The following is a 19,192-nucleotide window of genomic DNA, read 5'->3' as shown; positions in this document are numbered from 1 at the left end:
CTGGTGACAGAGTGAGATTCCATTAAAAAAAAAAAAAAAAAAAAAAAGACAACAGTGAAATTTGTGGCATCAATTCATTCTTCCTTTTATGAAATTTTTATCTGTAGCATGAACTCATGTTAAATAGCCTTTTACCCATAGTAAACTTCTTTCAAAATTGGAGTCAATCCTCTCAAATCGTGCTACTGCTTTAAAAACTAAGTTTATGCAGTGTTTGAAATCCTTTGTTATTATTTAAACAATGTTCACAGCATGTTCACCAGGAATAATATTTGTCTCAAGAAACCATTTTATTTGCTCATTCATAAGAAGCAGCTCCTCATCTGTTCAAGTTTCTTCGTGAGATTGCATCAATTCAGCCACATCTTCAGGCTTCACTTCCAGTTCTAATTCTCTTGCTATTTCCAGCACATCTGCTGTTACTTCTGCCATGGAAGTCTTGAACCCCTGAAAGTTATCCATGAGGGTGTGAGTCAACTTCTTCCAAGCACCTGTTCATGTTGATACTTTGACTCCTTCCATGAATCACAAATCTTCTCAATGACATCTAGAATAGTAAATCCTTTCCAGGTGGTTTTCAATTTACTTTGCTCTGATATAGCAGAAGAATCACTATCTGTGGCAGTGATAGCCTTATGAAATTTATTTCTTCAAGAATAAGACTTGAAAGTCAAAATTACTCCTTGATCCATTGGTTGCAGAAATGGAGGCTGTGTTAGTTAGCAGGAATGAAAACATTAATATCCTGGTACATCTTCATCAGAGCTCTAGAGTGAATAGAGGCATTGTCAAGGAGCAGCAGTATTTTGAGGGAAAAAAAACAAACTTTTTTTTCCTGAGCTGTAGTTCTCAACAGTGAGCTTAAAATACTCAGTAAACAAAGCTGTAAACAAATGTGCTGTCATCCAATAAAGACTTTGTTGCTTTATTTATAGAGAATAGGCAGGGTATATTTAGGACAATTCTTAAGGTCTCTAGGGCTTTTGAAATGATAAATGACTATTGGCTTTAACTTAAAGTCACCAGTTGCATTAGCCCCTAACAATAGAGTCAGTTTGTCCTTTGAAGCTTTCAAGGCAGCCACTGACTTTTCCTCTCTAGCTATAAAAGTCCTATATGTCATCTTTCCAATACAAAGCTGTTTCATCTACACTAAAAATCTGTTGTTTGATGTAGCAACCTTCACTTATCTCAGCTTTATCTTCTGGATAACATTCTCCAGTTTCTAAATCAATATTTACTGCTTCATCTTTCGTTTTTTTGTTAGAGAGATGGGTTCTTTCCTTAAACCTCTGGACCAACCTCTGCTGGCTTCCAATTTTTCTTCTACAACTTCCTCACCTCTCTCACTCATTGTAGAATTGAAAAGAGTTAGGGCTTTGCTCTGAATTAGGCTTTGGCTTAAGAGAATGTTGTAATTGGCTTGATCTTCTATCTAGACCTCTCAACTTTCTCCATATTAGTAATAAGGCTATCTTGCTTTCTTATTATTTGTGTGTTCACTGGAGCAGCACTTTTAATTTCCTTCTAGAATGTTTCCTTTACATTCACAACTTGGCTAGCTGTTTTATGTAATAAGTCTAGGCTTTGGCTTATCTTGGCTGTTGACATGTCTTCCTCACTAAACTTAATCATTTTTAACTTTTAATTTAAAGTGAGAGACATGCAACTCTTCCCCTCAACACTTACAGGCCTTTGTAGCATTATTACTTGACCTGTTTTTAATATTGTTAGTTCTCAGGGAATATAAGGAGGCTCAAGAAAAAGGTGACGAGATGACGGAACAGTCAGTGGGTGGAACAGTCAGAACAACACAGTATTTACTGATATTTATCAACAAAGTTAACCAGCTTATATGGGTATAGTTCACGGTGGGTCCCCAAAACAATTATAACAGTAACATCAAAGATCACCATAACAAGTAATAATAATGAAAAGTTTTGAAATAGTATGAGAATTACCAATATGTGGCACAGAGGCATAAAGTAACCATAGGTTGTTGGAAAAAATGGCACTGATAGACTTGCTTGAAAGAGGGTTGCCACAAATCTTCACTTTTTAAAAAATGCAATATCTGCAAAGTACAATAATACAAAGCTCAATAAAACAAGATATGACTGTACTCGATACTAATGGTAGCACCTATTTCATTGATCCATTGATAATAATCAAAATAATTCATGTATAAGTTCTTGAAAATAGTACTTGGAATATAATTAACAATAAATAAAGGTACTATTAAAAACATCAAAAGTAATAAAGGGAACATATTAATCCTGCACTAGGAGAAGCCAATGGCTCCATACAATGAAATTTATCAGAGAATGTTCTATATTTGGGGAAAAGGAGTCTTTCTGAGCCTGATATTTAGTGCTGATAAAAGTTGAGAACAATTGGAAATTAATGACAATTTAAGCTTCTGTTACCGTGTTCCTAGCATTAGTCTCAATGTACATTTGGTATGCTTATGATTTCTTCCTCTGTTTCTCCTCAAGATAGAAGTGATCCTACTTCAAGGCTATGTGGGATTAAGTTACGTTAATTTTCAGATGTGAATCTCAGGTCATGTGAGCATCACATAAAATATTGAAGAATGGGGCCAGGCACAGTGGCTCATGCCTGTAATCCCAGCACTTTGGGAGGCCGAGGCAGGTGGATCACCTGAGGTCAGGAGTTTGAGACCAACCTGGCCAACACAGCGAAACCCCATCTCTACTAAAAATACAAAATTAGCTGGGCGTGGTGGCAGGTGCCTGTAATCCTAGCTACTTGGGAAGCTGAGGCAGGAGAATTGCTTGAACACAGGAGGCAGAGGTTGCAGTGAGCCAAGACAGGGCCACAGCATTCCTGCCTGGGCGACAAGAGTGCAACTCCGTCTAAAAATATATGTATGCGAATGGGCTGGATATTCTCTTCAATTGCCCCTGGGGATTATCTCAGTTCCAACCTGTGTTTTGAGAGGCTGAGCTCAAATGAACACATTATCAGAGCACATAAACTTGGCCCCTGAATTGTAAATTCAGCCAATGGAAGGCACTGGTGATCAGAGGTAGGGTATTAATTCGACGGGCTCTCTCCCTGCCATGTGTTCGTTGGCAAAGGTACACGTTCTCTATATTAGTCCAGGGCCTTTGTCAGGCAGGTCATGCAGTTCCAATAAACGTTTTCAACTGACAAGATGACAGAATCCCAAGTCTCATTTGGAGGAATGCTATCACTAACTAGGATTCCTGGAGCTAAAACATTACGTAAGATATAAACTCTTATTGTGTTAAGATGCTGATATTTTGAGGTTTATTTATCACAGTAACTAGCATTACACCAACAGATATACAGTATGTAAATTTACTTAAGGTTAAAATCCCTTCCTAGCTTTGTTGTTTGAGGCTACCCAGTGATCTCCCACTCTTTACACCCTGGTTTGCCTGATGTGAGTTATCTTTATATCTTTACTATCTAGGTCACCCCTATGCTTCATCTCCTATACCAAAGTGCATTCTTTGCACTTACATCTTTTTCTTCTGAACTCACTGCTATCACCTTCAACATCTGCTACATTTTGGAAACGAGATAAAAAATGTTCTATCATTGGCCATTCTGAATTCAGTTCTCTCTCATTTCCTTTTTCACCAAGTTGTGTTTTGGCTTAGACTTCATAAACTTCCACTTTCTGAATGAAGGTGCATCTATTCTACTCCTTAAACACAAACATAGTTTCCCACTACTGTGAAAATGTAACCAATTTCAGTTCTTTCACCAACCTGCTCCAAACCACAAGAGGAATTATTTGTTCCAGCCTCCTGTGTGGACTGCTTTCCTATCAAAGCACCTCAGACATGCATGAGGAAGAAATATACACCTCTCTTCAGTGGGATAGTCCAGCACCAAACACTTACCAGAAATGTCTGTCTTCCAACAAATGTTCAGGTAACCAGTTCTAGCTATTTTGTGCGAGACTTTAGGGTTCATGTTTTTTGTTCTTTGTGTTTTGTTTTGTTTTTTTCTGCTCTATCATGAGGCCAAGATGCTTATTCTAATCTGAGATAGTCTAGTTAAGGGTAATGTAATGTCCGTGAAATGCTAATTAGGTGGAGAAGGAGTAATTAAAGGTGAAAAATAAAAAGAGCAATTAACTTGATAAATATGTGGAACTGTTTTTTCCTCTGCCTCTCTGGAAAAGAAAAAGAATACCTCGATTTGGGAAATTTGTGAAAAAATACAACTTTAATTAACTGAAGTCCTATTTAAACATTCTGCAAATTATCTGATAAATACTAATAAATAAAAAGAGAAAACATAGGTTGAAAAACTGGCAAGATCTCATTGGCCTAGAGTTGTTGGCTACAGTGATTAGTTCTGTCTGCATCATTTAATATCTATATTAGTTCCTGTCTGCTGGTGTAACCAATCACACAGACTTAGGGGATTAATAGAACGTAAATTTATTATCTTAGGGCTCTAGACGTCACAAGTTGAAATGGATTTCAACGGGCTGAAACCAAGGTGTTGGCAGGAATCTAGTGGAAGAATCTATACCTTGTCTTTTCTGGTTTCTAGAGCTGCATTTATTGCTTTACTTGGCCCATGGACCCTTTTTCTGTCTTGAAAACCAACAACATAATGTCTTTAAATGTTTCTCAGCCTCCATTATCACGCCATGCTGTCCCTCCAATATCCTACCTCTCGCTTAAAGAGGACCCAGATAATTCAGGTTAATCTTCCCATCCCAAATCCTTAACTTAATGACATCTTCAAAGTCCCTTTTCCACATAAGGTAACTTACAAGTTCCAGTAATTATGACACTGGCATGTGAGGCAGGGGCGTTTCTCTGCCTATCACAATATCCAAAGATAAATTTTAACTATTTTTCTCTGATTAGTGTTTGAATACAAAAAAATCACATATTCCTTTTTTTCCTCTCTGCAGGTTTGTAAAATTACCTTGGAAAACTTGTTCGTCTTCCAAAAATGTATATTTAAAAGTATATATTTAAAATGTGTATCTCTCTTTTATTTAACCATGTTCAAGTAACACTGAAGAGATGGGGAGATGTGAGACAGCATTTTTGATCTCAAAAGATAAAGCTAGCATTTGGCTTGGGGGAATCTCTAAAAGATGGTTGGAAAAGAATACATACAATTCGTTGATAAGGTGTGACATCAAAGATAAGGATAACAGAAGTATACTATTAAATCTATTTAATTTGGCAATTTCCATATCACATGTATTCCAAGTTATGAGTTGCATTTCAATGCATTTGAGCAAAGGTTCTCTTTTTCCTTTTCTTTTACATATTCCAGGCCCCAACAACTCTCAGTAGAAATGCCAATGTTAATTCCTTTTTTTACTCAATCTCAATCCATCCTTGCCCCATCTTTTTTATCTACTTTCTCTAACTTGGTTTCATTTTTCCTATTCCATGGTTAGGAGCATGGTGTCTTGTGACGGTGATTTCCTGTATTTTCTGCATGGGGTTATTAACAGCATCCGTTTTCTTGGGCGTCAAGTGTAAGTACAAAAATATATTTTCAAAATAACCTATATTGATATATGTATTATACACTACAAATAGCTTATATAAAATGATATATGTAGGTAATTATGTATAGAACTTCATAATTTATAAATGGATGGAAAATCAATCAAGTAATATGTGAATGCACATAAATGATGTAAAATAATGGCCTCAAACTTCAAGCATTTGATAGAAATCTCTGAGCACTTGGATGCCACTGATAACTTTCAGTGATCTATTGCATGTTTTTTAACTCAAATTATATGCTGTAGGTCTCTGGGAGAAACAATGAAAATAATAACGTATTCTAATTCAATTTGTGAGTCATGCTAACGTGCTAAAGCATTCAATTTGAAAGATTTCACATTCTGCTTTTCTGTTTCTAATACATATTTAATTTAAATTTGACTTTTAAAGATTATTTATATTAGGCAAGTTTCAATTTAAAATGTTTAATGCAAACCCGAGAGCTTTGTTGGCCACATTTAACCACATTGCTTTTTAGTCCAAATAGAAGAAATGTTTTCATGTTTGACAAGTGCAATTTTTATAAAATTTAATAATTACAGAGCTTCAGTTTTCAGAAAAAGAACTATGAACCTCTAACATCACTCATGCTAGTACTAAGAAAAATGTACATTAAAAGACAGAGGTGAAGGGTATTGTTTGGATAGATGTTTCTTTCTTACATGCCTTGGCAAATCATATCTCTATCTAAAAGACATCAGCCGGAGAGGAAGAATTATGAACTCTGAGAATAAGGAAGGGAAAGGTTCAGATTCGCACTCACAAAATATGGGAAGTTTGATCTTGCTCAGGTAATGTCATGAGCTTCATTTTCTGCTGGTTTTTACAGGAAGGTTTTAAGAATTGCTAAGAGCTTAATCAGTAATTGTTCCTTTGTCTATCTCCTCAAATAAAGTTTCACAGCTTAACAAAAATGTTAGAACTTCAAGACAGCTTTCTTTTTCTCTATCTACTCTCTTTGTGTCTTATTAAAAAATACATATTTTAGGCAAATGTGAGTTCATTTTTTAAGAAGCATACATATTAAATACCTGTTTATCAAACACAATAGAAACAATTTATATCTAAAAGACCAGTTAAGTCAATTAACATCTAATAATCCACTTCTGCAAAAATTGAGGACTTTTAATGACACATTGCCAAGCTTCATTGTACCTCTACAATATAAAAAATCATATTTAAATTGCATTGCAAATATTTAAAAGTGCTGTTTAAATGTTAATTCTATATAATGAATTTCAATGTTATTTTACAAATAATTATTTGAGGTAAGAAGATCTTGAAACCTAAAGTATAAAATCATTTCCAATTAAAAACAAAAATTAATTGAAGATGCAACATCTTGAAGCAATGTTGTCAAGTGAATGGGATATATAATTTGGTTTTTATATAAACATATATCTATAGTCTCCAATTGCCAAATATTTTTTCTACTATATAGACAAAAATCATATATTACATAATAACTATGATTATAAGAGTACACTTTAGGCCAGGCGTGGTGGCTCACGCCTGTAATCCCAGCACTTTGGGAGGCTGACGCAGGTGGATTGCCTGAGGTCAGGAGTTCGAGACCAGTCTGGCCAACATGGTGAAATCCCATCTCTACTAAAAATACAAAAAAGTTAGCCAGGAGTGGTGGCATGCGCCTGTAATCCCAGCTACTCCGGAGGCTGAGGCAGGGGAATTGCTTAAACCAGGGAGGTGGAGGCTGCAGTGAGCCAATATCGCAGCACTGCACTCCAGCCTGGGCAACAGAGAGAGATTCTGTCTCAAAAAAAAAAAAAAAAAAAAAACACTCTACGTTTTCCATGTCGTCAAAAGATTTGCTGTTCAGTGTATACGTAAGTGTCTTCTTGGTCTAGTAAAGGAAATCTCTTTATATAAAACCTATAAATCATGTTCTCAAGATGGTGAGTTATTTTAAACTGTCTTAATTGTGACCCAGCAGTACCACTTTTGGAAATTGTTCCCATGGATAAACCTGCAATCTAACAATAGGGGGAAAGCCTCAAATACCCACCACATTGATAAGAGACCATGTTAATAAATAAGGGTACATCATCTACACAACAGAATACCTGGAAGCAAGAACAACAAAAGAAAGAAGAAACACTTCTGTATGTAAAGCGCAAAAAAACAGCATTTAAAACTTGGCTGATGAGATCAGTTGTACCCAAACATCAGCATCATGCAATATACCTGAGTAACAAACCTGCACATGTACCCCCTGAATCTAGATAAAAGCTGAAATTATTTTTTAAATGTATATGCTATGTTACAATTTGACTAAAAATGAACATTTTCTTGAATTTAAACAAACAATGGAAGGTTATATAAGAAATACTAAAAGTGAGGGCAAGAGGAGTGAGATAAATCGTGACAATGCGGAGAAAAAGATATTTCAATGTTTACTTTTTGGATTTTTTTAAATGTTTTTATCCTATGAATGAAGTGTATCTTTTAAAAAAGTTAACTCCCCAAACACAAATTATATGAAGAAAATGTTACTTTGATGAGGATAAAAGAAACATAGCTAGAAAACCATGTGCTTAAGACTTCCAATAATTTCTAGAAAATTCTTACAAATAAAAGTTTTTGCTTTTTAAATTTTGTCTTAATAGCTAAAAATGTATACTTACAAAACTTAAATATCACTATACAGATGTAAAGTATATTTTCCTTTAGCTTTTGTTCAAGTGTAGTGACTATTAATTTTTATTGTTGTTGTTTTTAAATTTATAATTTGCCTAGGTCTTCTTATACATTTTTAACACTTAGGGCTTTAAAAAAATACAACCAGTTACCATATTGAAACTGTTGTGTTAAGCAATAAGCAGCTTCTTCATGTGAAACATTCTGTTCAATAACTAATTACTTGTCCCAGCTGGTTATAGATTAAGTTATAGCCAGTAGGCTTTGAGTTACAAAAGTCATGTTTATTTTTTAATAAATATTCCATTTTGATTATGTTCCATTTTAAATTAAAATGTTACATCCAATTCTCTTTGTGAAAACTTGCCTTGTAAGACAAATGTCAAAACATATTTAACTTATATACATATATATATTTTTTAAATAGGACCATGTTCTGACAAAAAGTAGTAAATGAAAATTATAACCTTTTATTTAAAAGTATCATAACATGAATATAATGAAAGTGCTGATTACAAATTACTCATATATATTACCAAAGGACTGTTCATTCCTACCTGACAATAGAAGGACTGGCAAAATTAATTAAGTCATATTTATATAAAAGAATACAATGCCATTATTTAAAGAAATCTTCTAGAACCATTGTTATTATTTTGGAAATATGGTTATGCAATATTTTCTCATGAAAGAAGCAGATTTCTAAAAAGACATTTATATAAAAATATGGTTTTCTAAAGGTTGTATATAAAATACTTTTCTATATACGTACATAGGAAAGAGTTTCAATAGATATAAACCAAACACTAATGGCCATATTTGAGTGGTAGGTTTCAAAGTAAGTAGACTTAATTTTTAGTTTTCTTCCTACTATTTCACATTTTCTAATTTTTCTACATTATTTATGCCATTAATTTTTTTATTTAAAAAACTCTATAGTTCAAAATATTTTCTAAGAAATCAGCTTTTTTATTTGTTTTTACTGTTCATTTTCTTAATTCATCAATTAGGTATAATGTATAATATCATATAACAAATAATTTTATTTGGGGGATGTTAAAAGTATTTTGTTATTTTTCCCTAGATAATTATATCGGTTTGTCTTTAGTCCTCATTGCAAATTTATTACAACTTCAACCCCAATAAAGGTGCTATATTTTGCTTCCCATTTAGGGTGAAACTCTGAAGAGAAGTCTCATTTCTTTCTCCAGTTTTATTACAGTTTCATATAGTATAAGTTGTTCAGATAGTAATAAACAAACAACAATAGCTTCTATAATATGGTTAATCTAAAAAAGCATCTAAATATAAAATTTTAGAATTATATATTGAATCTAAGAGGAAAATTATTATTTTTCAATGTCTAAACATGCCAGATCATTAATAGGATAAAATTAGCGCACCACTGTCCTACACTCGACTCTGGTTAGATCCATCATTTTGCTAAAAAGAGGGAAAAAACTCCAAGCAGCTGACAGCCTGAGTTTTTTTACCTATCCACAGATGGATGGGGCATAAACATCTGCTTTGTCTAGTCCATGGCTTTTGATGTCTGGTATTTTCTTCTCAGCAGCAATGTTGATAAGTAAAACAGATCAGAATATGTAGATATGTAATTAAATGTTTTTTTTTTCTTTTCTTTTCTTACTCTTTTGCCCAGGCCGGAGTGCAGAGTGCAGGGGTATGATCTCACCTCACTGCAACCTCTGCCTTCTGGGGTTCAAGTACCTCTCCTGTCTCAGCTTCCTGAGTAGCTGGGATTACACGTGCATGTCACCACGCCCAGCTAATTTTTGTATTCTTAGTACATGGCTTTGCCATGTTGGCCATGGTGGTCTCAAACTCCTGACCTCAAGTGATCCACCCCGCTCAGCCTCCCAAAATGCTGGGATTACAGGCAAGAGCCACCGCGACCAGCCTGTCTTGGTCAGAAGATTTTTGTGTGTGATCTTGGTTACCTCCGTTTTGTGGTTAAAAATATGAACATAATTTTAGAGATTTGCCCATTTGTTCTCCTCTTTTGTTCTGTTTCTCTCTAAAAGAGGATTTTTAATCCTAAAGGTCTGGCTGACATGCATAAGTGTTTTGATTTGTTTCTTAATTCACTAATTAATTTTTCTTGATGCCATTCTCTCTATACAATATGTCTATTCAATAGCCACAATCCGATAATGATTAACATATCATAAACTTATTTTAAACCAATTATATAACTGAGTAGAATCAATTTACCTGATTCCAAAACCTGTATTAATTAAAGCTAGGTGTATTAGTGGACAAAAAGACAGCTATAAAATACAGTAAGGAATCCAGAAATAGACTCATACAAATATGCCCAAATGATTTTTTCAGCAGTGCAAATCAACTGAAAGAAGGAGGATAGGCTTTTCAACAAATGGTGCTGGAGAAATTAGACATCCATAGGGAAGAAAAAATAAAAGAAAAAGAAAATAAGCCTAAGTCTTATACCTTACACAAAAATTAAAAGTTAACTCAAAATAGATCACAGTCTTAAATGTAGAGCATAAAACTATAAAACTTTCCGAAAATAAACGACAAAATCTTCAGAATCTAAAGGTGGGCAAATAATTCTTAGGCTGACATCAAAAAATGATTAATGAAAGGAAAAATTGGTAAGCTGGATGGACCTCATCAAAATGAAACATACATATTCTGCAAAAAACACTAGGAAGAGGATAAAAAGGCATGTTACGGGCCAAGTGTGGTGGCTTATGCCTGTAATCCCAGCACTTTGGGATTCCTTGAGTCCAGGAGTTCAAGACCATCCTGGGCAAGAAGGTAAGACCCCATCGCCACAAAAATAAATAAGTAAATAAATAAAAGACAAGTTACAGACTGGGAATAAGTAAATCAATATCTGACAAAGGACTAGAACCTAGAATGTACAAAGAACTCTCAAAACTCAACAGTAAAAAACTAGAACATCCAATGAGAAAATGGCAAAAAGACATGAAAAGACATTTCACCAGAGAGAATATACAAATGTCAAATAAGCACAAGAAAAGATGTCCAATGTCATTAGCCATTAAGGAAATGCAAATTAAAACTACAGTGAGATATTACTACATACATAATCAGAATGGCTAAAATAACAATAAGTGACAACATCAAATGCATGTCAAGCTACAGAGAAAGCGGATCACTCACTCATTCCTGGTGGAAATGTAATATGCTGTAGCCACTGTGGAAAATAGTGTAGCAGTTTCTTAAAAATCTAAACTTCACACTTCATTAAAACACAGCAACTGCACTCTTGAGCGTATACCTCATAGAAATGAAAACTTATGTTCACACAAAAACCTGTACATGACTGCCTATAGTAGCTCTATTTGTAATGACTAAAACCTGAAAACTACCTGGATGTCCTTCAGTGGGCGAACAGTTAAACTAGTAGTGATAGTCCATATCATGGAATTCTACTCAACAATACAAAATAGGTGAGCTATTTATTTAAACAACAGTCTGCATGAGTCTCCAGAAGATTATTCTGAGTGAATGAAGCGAAGAGCAAAAGGTTACGTACTGTAAGATACCATTTATATTTCATTCATGTGATAGAAAACGAACACAAATTAGTGATTGCCAGGAGTAAACAAGGGTGAAGGCAAGAGGGAAGTGAGTGTACTTTTTTTGGTTTTTTTTTTTTTTTTGAGGCGGAGTCTCGCTCTGTCGCCCAGGCTGGAGTGCTGTGGCCGGATCTCTGCTCACTGCAAGCTCCACCTCCCAGGTTCCCGCCATTCTCCTGCCTCAGCCTCCCGAGTAGCTGGGACTACAGGCGCCCGCCACCTTGCCCGGCTAGATTTTTGTATTTTTTAGTAGAGACGGGGTTTCACCGTGTTAGCCAGGATGGTCTTGATCTCCTGACCTCGTGATCCGCCCGTCTCGGCCTCCCAAGTGAGTGTACTTATAAAAGGGCAAGGACAGATCCTGATGGTAATGGAGGAACCGAGTTTCTTGATTGTATCAATGTCAATATCCTGGTTGTGCCATTGTACTATAATTCTACATGTCTATGTACTGATATGAAACTATGTTCAAATATGTATGTTAATGATAAAAGCTGCAAAACCATGTAAACATATTGTTACCATTTGTGTTAAGGGGAGAGAGCGAGTTTTATATTCATTTGCTTTCATTTGTGAAGTTTCATTTTGTTTTATGTGTAACATTCAAAAGCTCCCAAATAATAAAAATTAAATTGGTAAATCTGGTTGGGGGGAGTAAAATCGAGTGAATTAAAAAGGGGTGCAAGAGAAATTTTGTTCCATGTCCTTTGTAGTGTTTGATTCTTGTACAATGTAAATTTTAAGCAAAAACTAAAATAATACAAATTCAACTCTCAAAAATAATAGTAATTTGTAGTTGTCTTTAGTTTGTGTTGAAGGATTCTTTTGCTATAAAATGTCAGTATTTTATCAGGAATGATCGGTGTCATTTGAAGTGTTGCAGGTGTCCACCATTGCGATGCAGCAGCAAGAAAAACTCATCCAACAAGAGAGGGCACTACTAAACTTTACAGAATGGAAGAGAAGCCATGTCCTTCAGATGAAATTTTGTCAAACCTTCATGCAAAGCTCTTTTAGTTCAGGTAATGGATAAAAATCAGTTTCCACTGTATACATCTAAATATATACACCAATACCTCAAAAGAAACAGTGACACACATTTTGTTCTCTGCAAAACTGTTAGGATTTCATAATAAGAGTAACATAATTTTGATCACTCTTTAGTTCAATCTTATTATAACATCCAATACTATGTGGAAACACCAGGGATCCAAAAGAATACAACTAAAGGAAATGTAGTGTCAAATGCCAAAGAGGTGTGTGTGCAATTAGTAGGTCAGATTAAAAAAATACACGCACACACACAAAAAGACATCGTTTTATCCAGCCATTCAAATTTGTAAGGGTATTTTAATTCTAGCTCCAAATTTCCCAATATATTTAGTTTAGATACTGTTTTAGTTTCAAGTTTAGATAGCTTTGAGCAGAAAAATTCATTTTGAAAATAAGTATTTACCACAAAATTCTTTTACGATGCAGGACCTAGCTCTTTTTTAAAATTCTATGAATTTACTCCAGCTTAATCTTTTATATGCTTTACAAGCATTTTAAACCTAATGCAGTCTATTTCTACCTGTCATATAGTTTGTCAAGTATTCTATGGTTACTTAATTGGCATTTCATAATGCTTGTACATATAGTTTAGAGAATTAACTTTCCTAGACTGGATACCATTTACATAATTGCCAATGAGAGATGTCAAAAATCAACCATAGTTCCTTCTGATTAAAATTCAATCAAGTATCTGAAGGATCACTGTGTGCCCAGCAATGTCTCTATATGCAGCAGGCCACTGCAAACTCGAGTGAGACCCACCTCTGAGCCATCAACCTTCAATAGAACAACAATATCCATTTTGGAGACCTACAAATCCAACACGTTCTTCAACGTCACAAATACCATTGTCTACATTATTTATACTATAACTCTAACAATGTTCAGGATATTGGTTAGCAGGGATTCCAAACAAAAGATATTGAAGAGCTTTAAACAACTCAACATCTGGCCCATGGAAGCTACTCATGAGTTATTTCTTAGCCTAAATACAGGGACTGTCTAGAAACCAGAGTTGTGGAAGTTTCAGTGTCTTTCGCTCTATAAACCTGTGCCAGAAACACTTGGTCAAATTCTCGGTCTTTGGTCCCCCTTTTACACATTTGACCATTCTTCTTTTGTGACTATATTCCATCTTAAAACAGGTTCCATAAAACTGATTAAACATTAAGGCTTACTTCTTAGTTGTATCAGAGTCCTAAACTAAACATATTGTTCACTTATGTTTTTCTCCAGTTTTCCTCACCTGCATGTTTTCAGATCACTTCTTAAGGTGGATTACTTGTTCTCTCCATGATCTATAAAATATTTCCTTGTTTAGCTCTCAGAATTTAAACATAAATTCAAGGCTTATGATTCAATCCATGCAATGGTCCAGTACATTTCCAGCTAAATTGGGGCAGTAAGATTAACCGACATGAAACAATAAGCAAATAAGTGAAGACAATAAATGATGTGAATTTAAAGAAAGGAAAGGCTGATAAAATGGGAATAATCAGATTAACTATTATAGAAGATAAAAAAGTTAGTTAAATATATCCCACAATTAATTTCATATTTAAGTTAAAGGCCCATTGCATGTAGAACGTATTACATGAATCTTACTCTATTGAGCCTCAGAGAAGCTGAAACTGGTAAGTGCTACATCATGTGAACCATTATGTTATGGGATTCAGCCTCACTGAGGGTGAGGCAAGGGGCTTTTTGGGGGATATATGTTGTTAATATTTTACAATAAGATACTAAAGTAAAATGTTTATATTCAAAGCCCATAACTGCAGTCCTTGTCCAAACAATTGGATTCAGAACAGAGAAAGCTGTTACTATGTCTCTGAACATTGGAGAATTTGGCACACCAGTCAAGAGAAATGTTTAAAGGAAGGTTCCACACTGCTACAAATAGAGAGCAAAGAAGAAATGGTAAACACTGTTTTGTGGTCTCATGTTATTCTGAAAATACCATTTTTCTTATTAAAAGAAATCCCTCATTCTCATAAGATAAAGTTCCTTAATATCGTATAACAGCAGTATAATTGTAAAAATAAAGGTTTAAAAGAGACAAAGTTAGAATCCGTATGTTTTATTTTCTTTTTAATGGGAAAACATAAAAACAGGATGGTTATCTGAAAATCGAGAAGAATATGTTTGTTCTATGTCCTTGGTTAATTAAAAAGAGGAGGGAATAAGGAGAATACTATTTCATAGCATGATAATCCACTTCAAGATATACGTACATTATAGTTGCAGATATGTTTTAAACATATTATTTTCAATGCTGTAGGCAAATATAATAACCTATAATAATCTTGTAATTATCAAGAAAAAACAGAAGTATAAAAACTGACGTGATGCCATGAAATAAATAGGTCTTGAAAAATAAGTATCTGCTAAATGAAATGTTTAGTTGGCATTAAATCTAGTTTACCAACATCTTAACAAGTGAATAGGCTGGGCGGGGTGGTTCACACCTGTAATCCCAGCGTTTTGGAAGGCCAAGGTGGGTGGATCACCTGAGCTCGGAGTTCAAGGCCAGCCTGGCCAACATGGTGAAACCCTGTCTCTACTAAAAATACAAAAATTAGGCGGGCATGGTGGTGGGAGCCTGTAATCCCAGGTACGTGGGAGGCTGAGGCAGGAGAATTGCTTGAACCCAGGAGGCAGAGGTTTGCAATAAGCCGAGATAGTGCCATTGCACTGCAGCTTTTGCAACAAGAGCAAAACTCCATCTCAAAAATAATAATAATAAAATAAAACAAGTGAACAATAAGATGTTTCCTTGAACTCATTCTACCCATAAGCATATGTGAAATAGAGTGCAAAATTGCACACTTAGGTGCTATAAAAAATGTATACCTGCTATATTCAGTAATTAGATGAAGTTCATTTCAACAAAAATCATGAGAAAATAATTTGTTAAGGATATGCAACTAATCAAGAACACTTGAAGTAAATTATTACAATTATATGCTCAAAAAGTTATTTTATGTGCAAATTTGATGACACAAATTAGAATGCTTCTTCTAACCGAATGTGCTCATACTTAAGTTACTCCTGGAATCTCATGAACTATTTTTCCACATCAAAGTATTCTGAGAAAGACTATTCTATGTGGTCTATGATGTCAAGAATACTTTTACTTTTGATATTGAAGGTTCAGTATAACACTTTCTTTTTTTGACGTATACTACCTATCGGGCTCTGAATATGTTGAAACTTTAAAAATCCCAGTTGTTTATTTTTTTCATAGTCTTTAACACCACATGGATCATACAGCAATAGAAAATAGTCTAAAAAATGTGTCTGCACTTTTTTATAATACTCCCTTCTCTCTTTTTCCAGATTTCAAGTTCCCATTAATTTCTAGCTAGGCACAATGTCACACTTTATATTTCACTAGAGTTTTGTTTGTTTGTTTTTCTCATCTCACAGTTCAGGTCTTGTCTCTTATAGGATTTTATCACTGGCAGCTTGAGGAAGATTAGAGGAAGCTACGATTACTGGGTGGGGTTGTCTCAGGATGGACACAGCGGACGCTGGCTTTGGCAAGATGGCTCCTCTCCTTCTCCTGGCCTGTAAGTCTCTGAGTAAAATGCTACAAGAAAAGTTAGAAACATGAGGGAATTCAAAAGTTTATTTTACCTTGTATCATGAATTTTCTCCAAGGGACAAGCAGCACGATAATGTTACAGGCGGCTAATTGGGATGATTATTATTCTTATTTTTTTTGAGGCGGAGTCTCGCTCTGTCACCCAGGCTGGAGTGCAGCCCGGGATCTCCGCTCACTGCAAGCTCCGCCTCCCGGGTTCCCGCCATTCTCCTGCCTCAGGCTCCGGAGTAGCTGGGACTACAGGCGCCCGCCACCTCGCCCGGCTAATTTTTTGTATTTTTCTTAGAGATGGGGTTTCACCGTGTTATCCAGAATGGTCTCGATCTCCTGACCTCGTGATTCGCCTGCCTCGGCCTCCCAAAGTGCTAGGATTACAGGCGTGAGCCACTGCGCCCGGCCTAATTGGGATTAAAGCTAACAAAATTAAGAATAGCTTCATGCCTTCTAAGTCTGTCTCCTTCCCAGCCCTGCTACTATTATCTTATAGAAAATTCACCTCACAATTTGAGTGTCTGATGAATAATATAATTATCAAGTGTGTTTCTTTTGTATTGCTTAGTGTGTAGAGAGTAACTATTCATTTCCACATTAAGCTTTTCAGATGGCAGTGGGGAGATGGAGAAGCAGAATCAGGTGCCTTAGTATTTTGAAAATTAAGAGTCAGCAAAGACATTCTAATTTAGGGACTGTCTTTGGGGATCTATGTTTTCGTTTTCTTTACATGCTGTTTTTGTTCAAATTATATTAACATTCCTTATTGAGAGAAATAAGCAGTTACTGAAGAAGGAGGACGAAATCACCACAGGAAGGTGCTATGTTAATACAAAACAAAACAAGTAGCTACACACATCTCATTAGTTACCCTCGGGAACATCTCTGAAACCCCCAAATCTAACCTCAGAAATGCTGACTTGCCTTTCCAGGTTGCCAGTAGAGATATCCCAGTCAACGAACCAAGTCTGTGGATACATCAAAAACAGTTCCCTTCTTTCGTCTAACTGCAGCACTTGGAAGTATTTTATCTGCGAGAAGTATGCGTTAAGATCCTCTGTCTGAAAGAAATTGTGTTCAAAGTGTTCTATTACACTGTTATTTGGAACAGGCCATTGGAAAACTCACCCTCCAACATCCCCGCAAAAAAAAACAAAAAAAAACAAAACACAGAACAGTAAACCAAAATGTGGGCAATGAAATTAGCAACCTGGGACTCAATAATACACTTGGGAATATTTTTCCACACCGTCCAGATTTCATTCGATATTGTTCATATTGCAAGAATAAAACTTATTTCGAGCTACAGAGGACAAAACCCCGAAGAGTTAAGAACAAACGCACGGAAATCATTTTTATTGTTTAAAGCCCAGAATGACTGTAAATTTCACACAAGGTACAGATCTATGTTGTTGGGGGAGGTGAAGCAGTTACAGCTGACTAATATTTTTAAAATAAATAAATAAATTTGGCCTTTTAAACTCACCGTCTGTGAGATCTTTCCATGCATTTTCTAGCCTTTCAGGCATTATGTTATCAGACTGATAGGATAGAAGAACAGAGATATGAATTTCCAAATTGAAAGAAAGACAGATTTCTATCTGCAGCCTGTAAAACAATGTACTTTTGAAGATTGGATTTCTACTAGAAAGATGAACTACTAGAGTTTGACATAAGCAGAAGGAATAGTCGGGATGCCAGGATCAAAATGTTCTCCAGAGAATTCTGTGAATTCCCTCTTTCCTCTCAATGACCATCTCTACCATTCACAAATCAAAGGGCTCATGGTCTGGTCCCTCAGGGTTAACACGCCAGCACTTTCGATTACATCTTTCAGTGCCTCAATTGCCTCGTTGTAAAATAACAACAGAACTTACTTCAAAATATTGTATGAGGATTAGACTGTAAATATATGTCAGTGCCGAGAATAGTGTTGCACAGAGTTGAACACTCTATCAGTGCTTGGTTTTGTTCTCTGGACTATATCACCAGTCATCTCTACACATCAGCCTTTATTTGTGCATCCCAGACAAAAATGATCCCTTTTTTTGTTCCTGTTGCAGGGATATTGAGAAGTTAAAGTTTATGGGTAAAATGTCAGCAACTCTCTGGAGAGAATATCTGCTTTAAAGTTAATGGATTCTCCTCAAATAAATCCATAGACATTCTCTGCCCTAAGTCTGTAGGCTCCCTGAAGCATGGACTATCTTATCCCCAAGAGACGATTAATAGCAAAGTACCTTGTGATCTACAGAAAGAACAGATTCCATAATTATTATTATATTACTTGTTACCACTTACTGTCCCTACAGGAACGCCTTAGCACTTAGTAGGTTCTCAATAAATATTTGCTTAATTCAATATAAGTTTATTTAATTCTTCATTTCTCACAAGGAGGAGCTGAGATTCATTAGATTATCATCTTTTCTTCCTAAGCATAAAGACATCACTTAAATATATAAAGTAAAAATAAAACCTAATTCTCTGAATCACTGGAAATCATTTAAATGAAATTAAATATCCTCTTACCTAAATGTCCTTTTACAAGGGGTAAGGTTGTGTAAGGATGAGAAGAGCATGTTTTTGTTTATTTACCTTGACCTAAAGTTTAAATGTGGGGGTTTAAGTAAAAGAGATTTTTCTCTAATTTTCTGCCGAACCTGAAAAAGGAGAATAGCAGAGAAAACACAGCATATATTGTCTCCTGTGTTCGATTTTTACAGCCGACAGCTGGCAGCTGAATGTAATAACCTGGA

At 35.2% G+C, this 19,192-nt stretch overlaps 1 protein-coding gene across 2 annotated transcripts; it reads left to right on the top strand.

Moving 5' to 3' along the window:
• The first annotated feature begins 132 nt into the window (after positions 1-132).
• CLEC9A (C-type lectin domain containing 9A) lies at positions 133-17,604 on the top strand. Of its 2 annotated transcripts, XM_007967588.3 has the most exons (6): positions 133-3,927; positions 5,429-5,509; positions 12,661-12,807; positions 14,607-14,758; positions 16,289-16,410; positions 17,369-17,604. In XM_007967588.3, the coding sequence occupies exons 1-6, from the start codon at positions 3,675-3,677 to the stop codon at positions 17,499-17,501; spliced, it is 888 nt and encodes a 295-aa protein (XP_007965779.3). In that variant the 5' UTR covers positions 133-3,674; the 3' UTR covers positions 17,502-17,604. The 2 variants fall into 2 exon arrangements, with proteins under 2 accessions (XP_007965779.3, XP_072876563.1); XM_073020462.1 differs by lacking the exons at positions 133-3,927; positions 5,429-5,509 and adding an exon at positions 9,554-10,997.
• Positions 17,605-19,192: the final 1,588 nt, after the last annotated feature.

The sequence above is a fragment of the Chlorocebus sabaeus genome, chromosome 11 (genome assembly GCF_047675955.1).
Source record: "Chlorocebus sabaeus isolate Y175 chromosome 11, mChlSab1.0.hap1, whole genome shotgun sequence".
NCBI lineage: Eukaryota > Metazoa > Chordata > Mammalia > Primates > Cercopithecidae > Chlorocebus > Chlorocebus sabaeus.
Note: the sequence above shows the minus strand (reverse complement) of the source record. Positions and strands in the feature narration are given on the sequence as shown.

What these genes read in the sequence shown, in the direction of transcription:
- CLEC9A (XM_007967588.3), top strand. Translation starts at nt 3,675, where the DNA reads ATGAAGGTGCATCTATTCTACTCCTTAAACACAAACATAGTTTCCCAC. An exon ending in CGTTTTCTTGGGCGTCAAGT is followed by an intron (nt 5,510 to 12,660) that starts GTAAGTACAAAA and finishes TGTCATTTGAAG; the next exon opens with TGTTGCAGGTGTCCACCATT. An exon ending in TAGAGAGCAAAGAAGAAATG is followed by an intron (nt 14,759 to 16,288) that starts GTAAACACTGTT and finishes TGTCTCTTATAG; the next exon opens with GATTTTATCACTGGCAGCTT.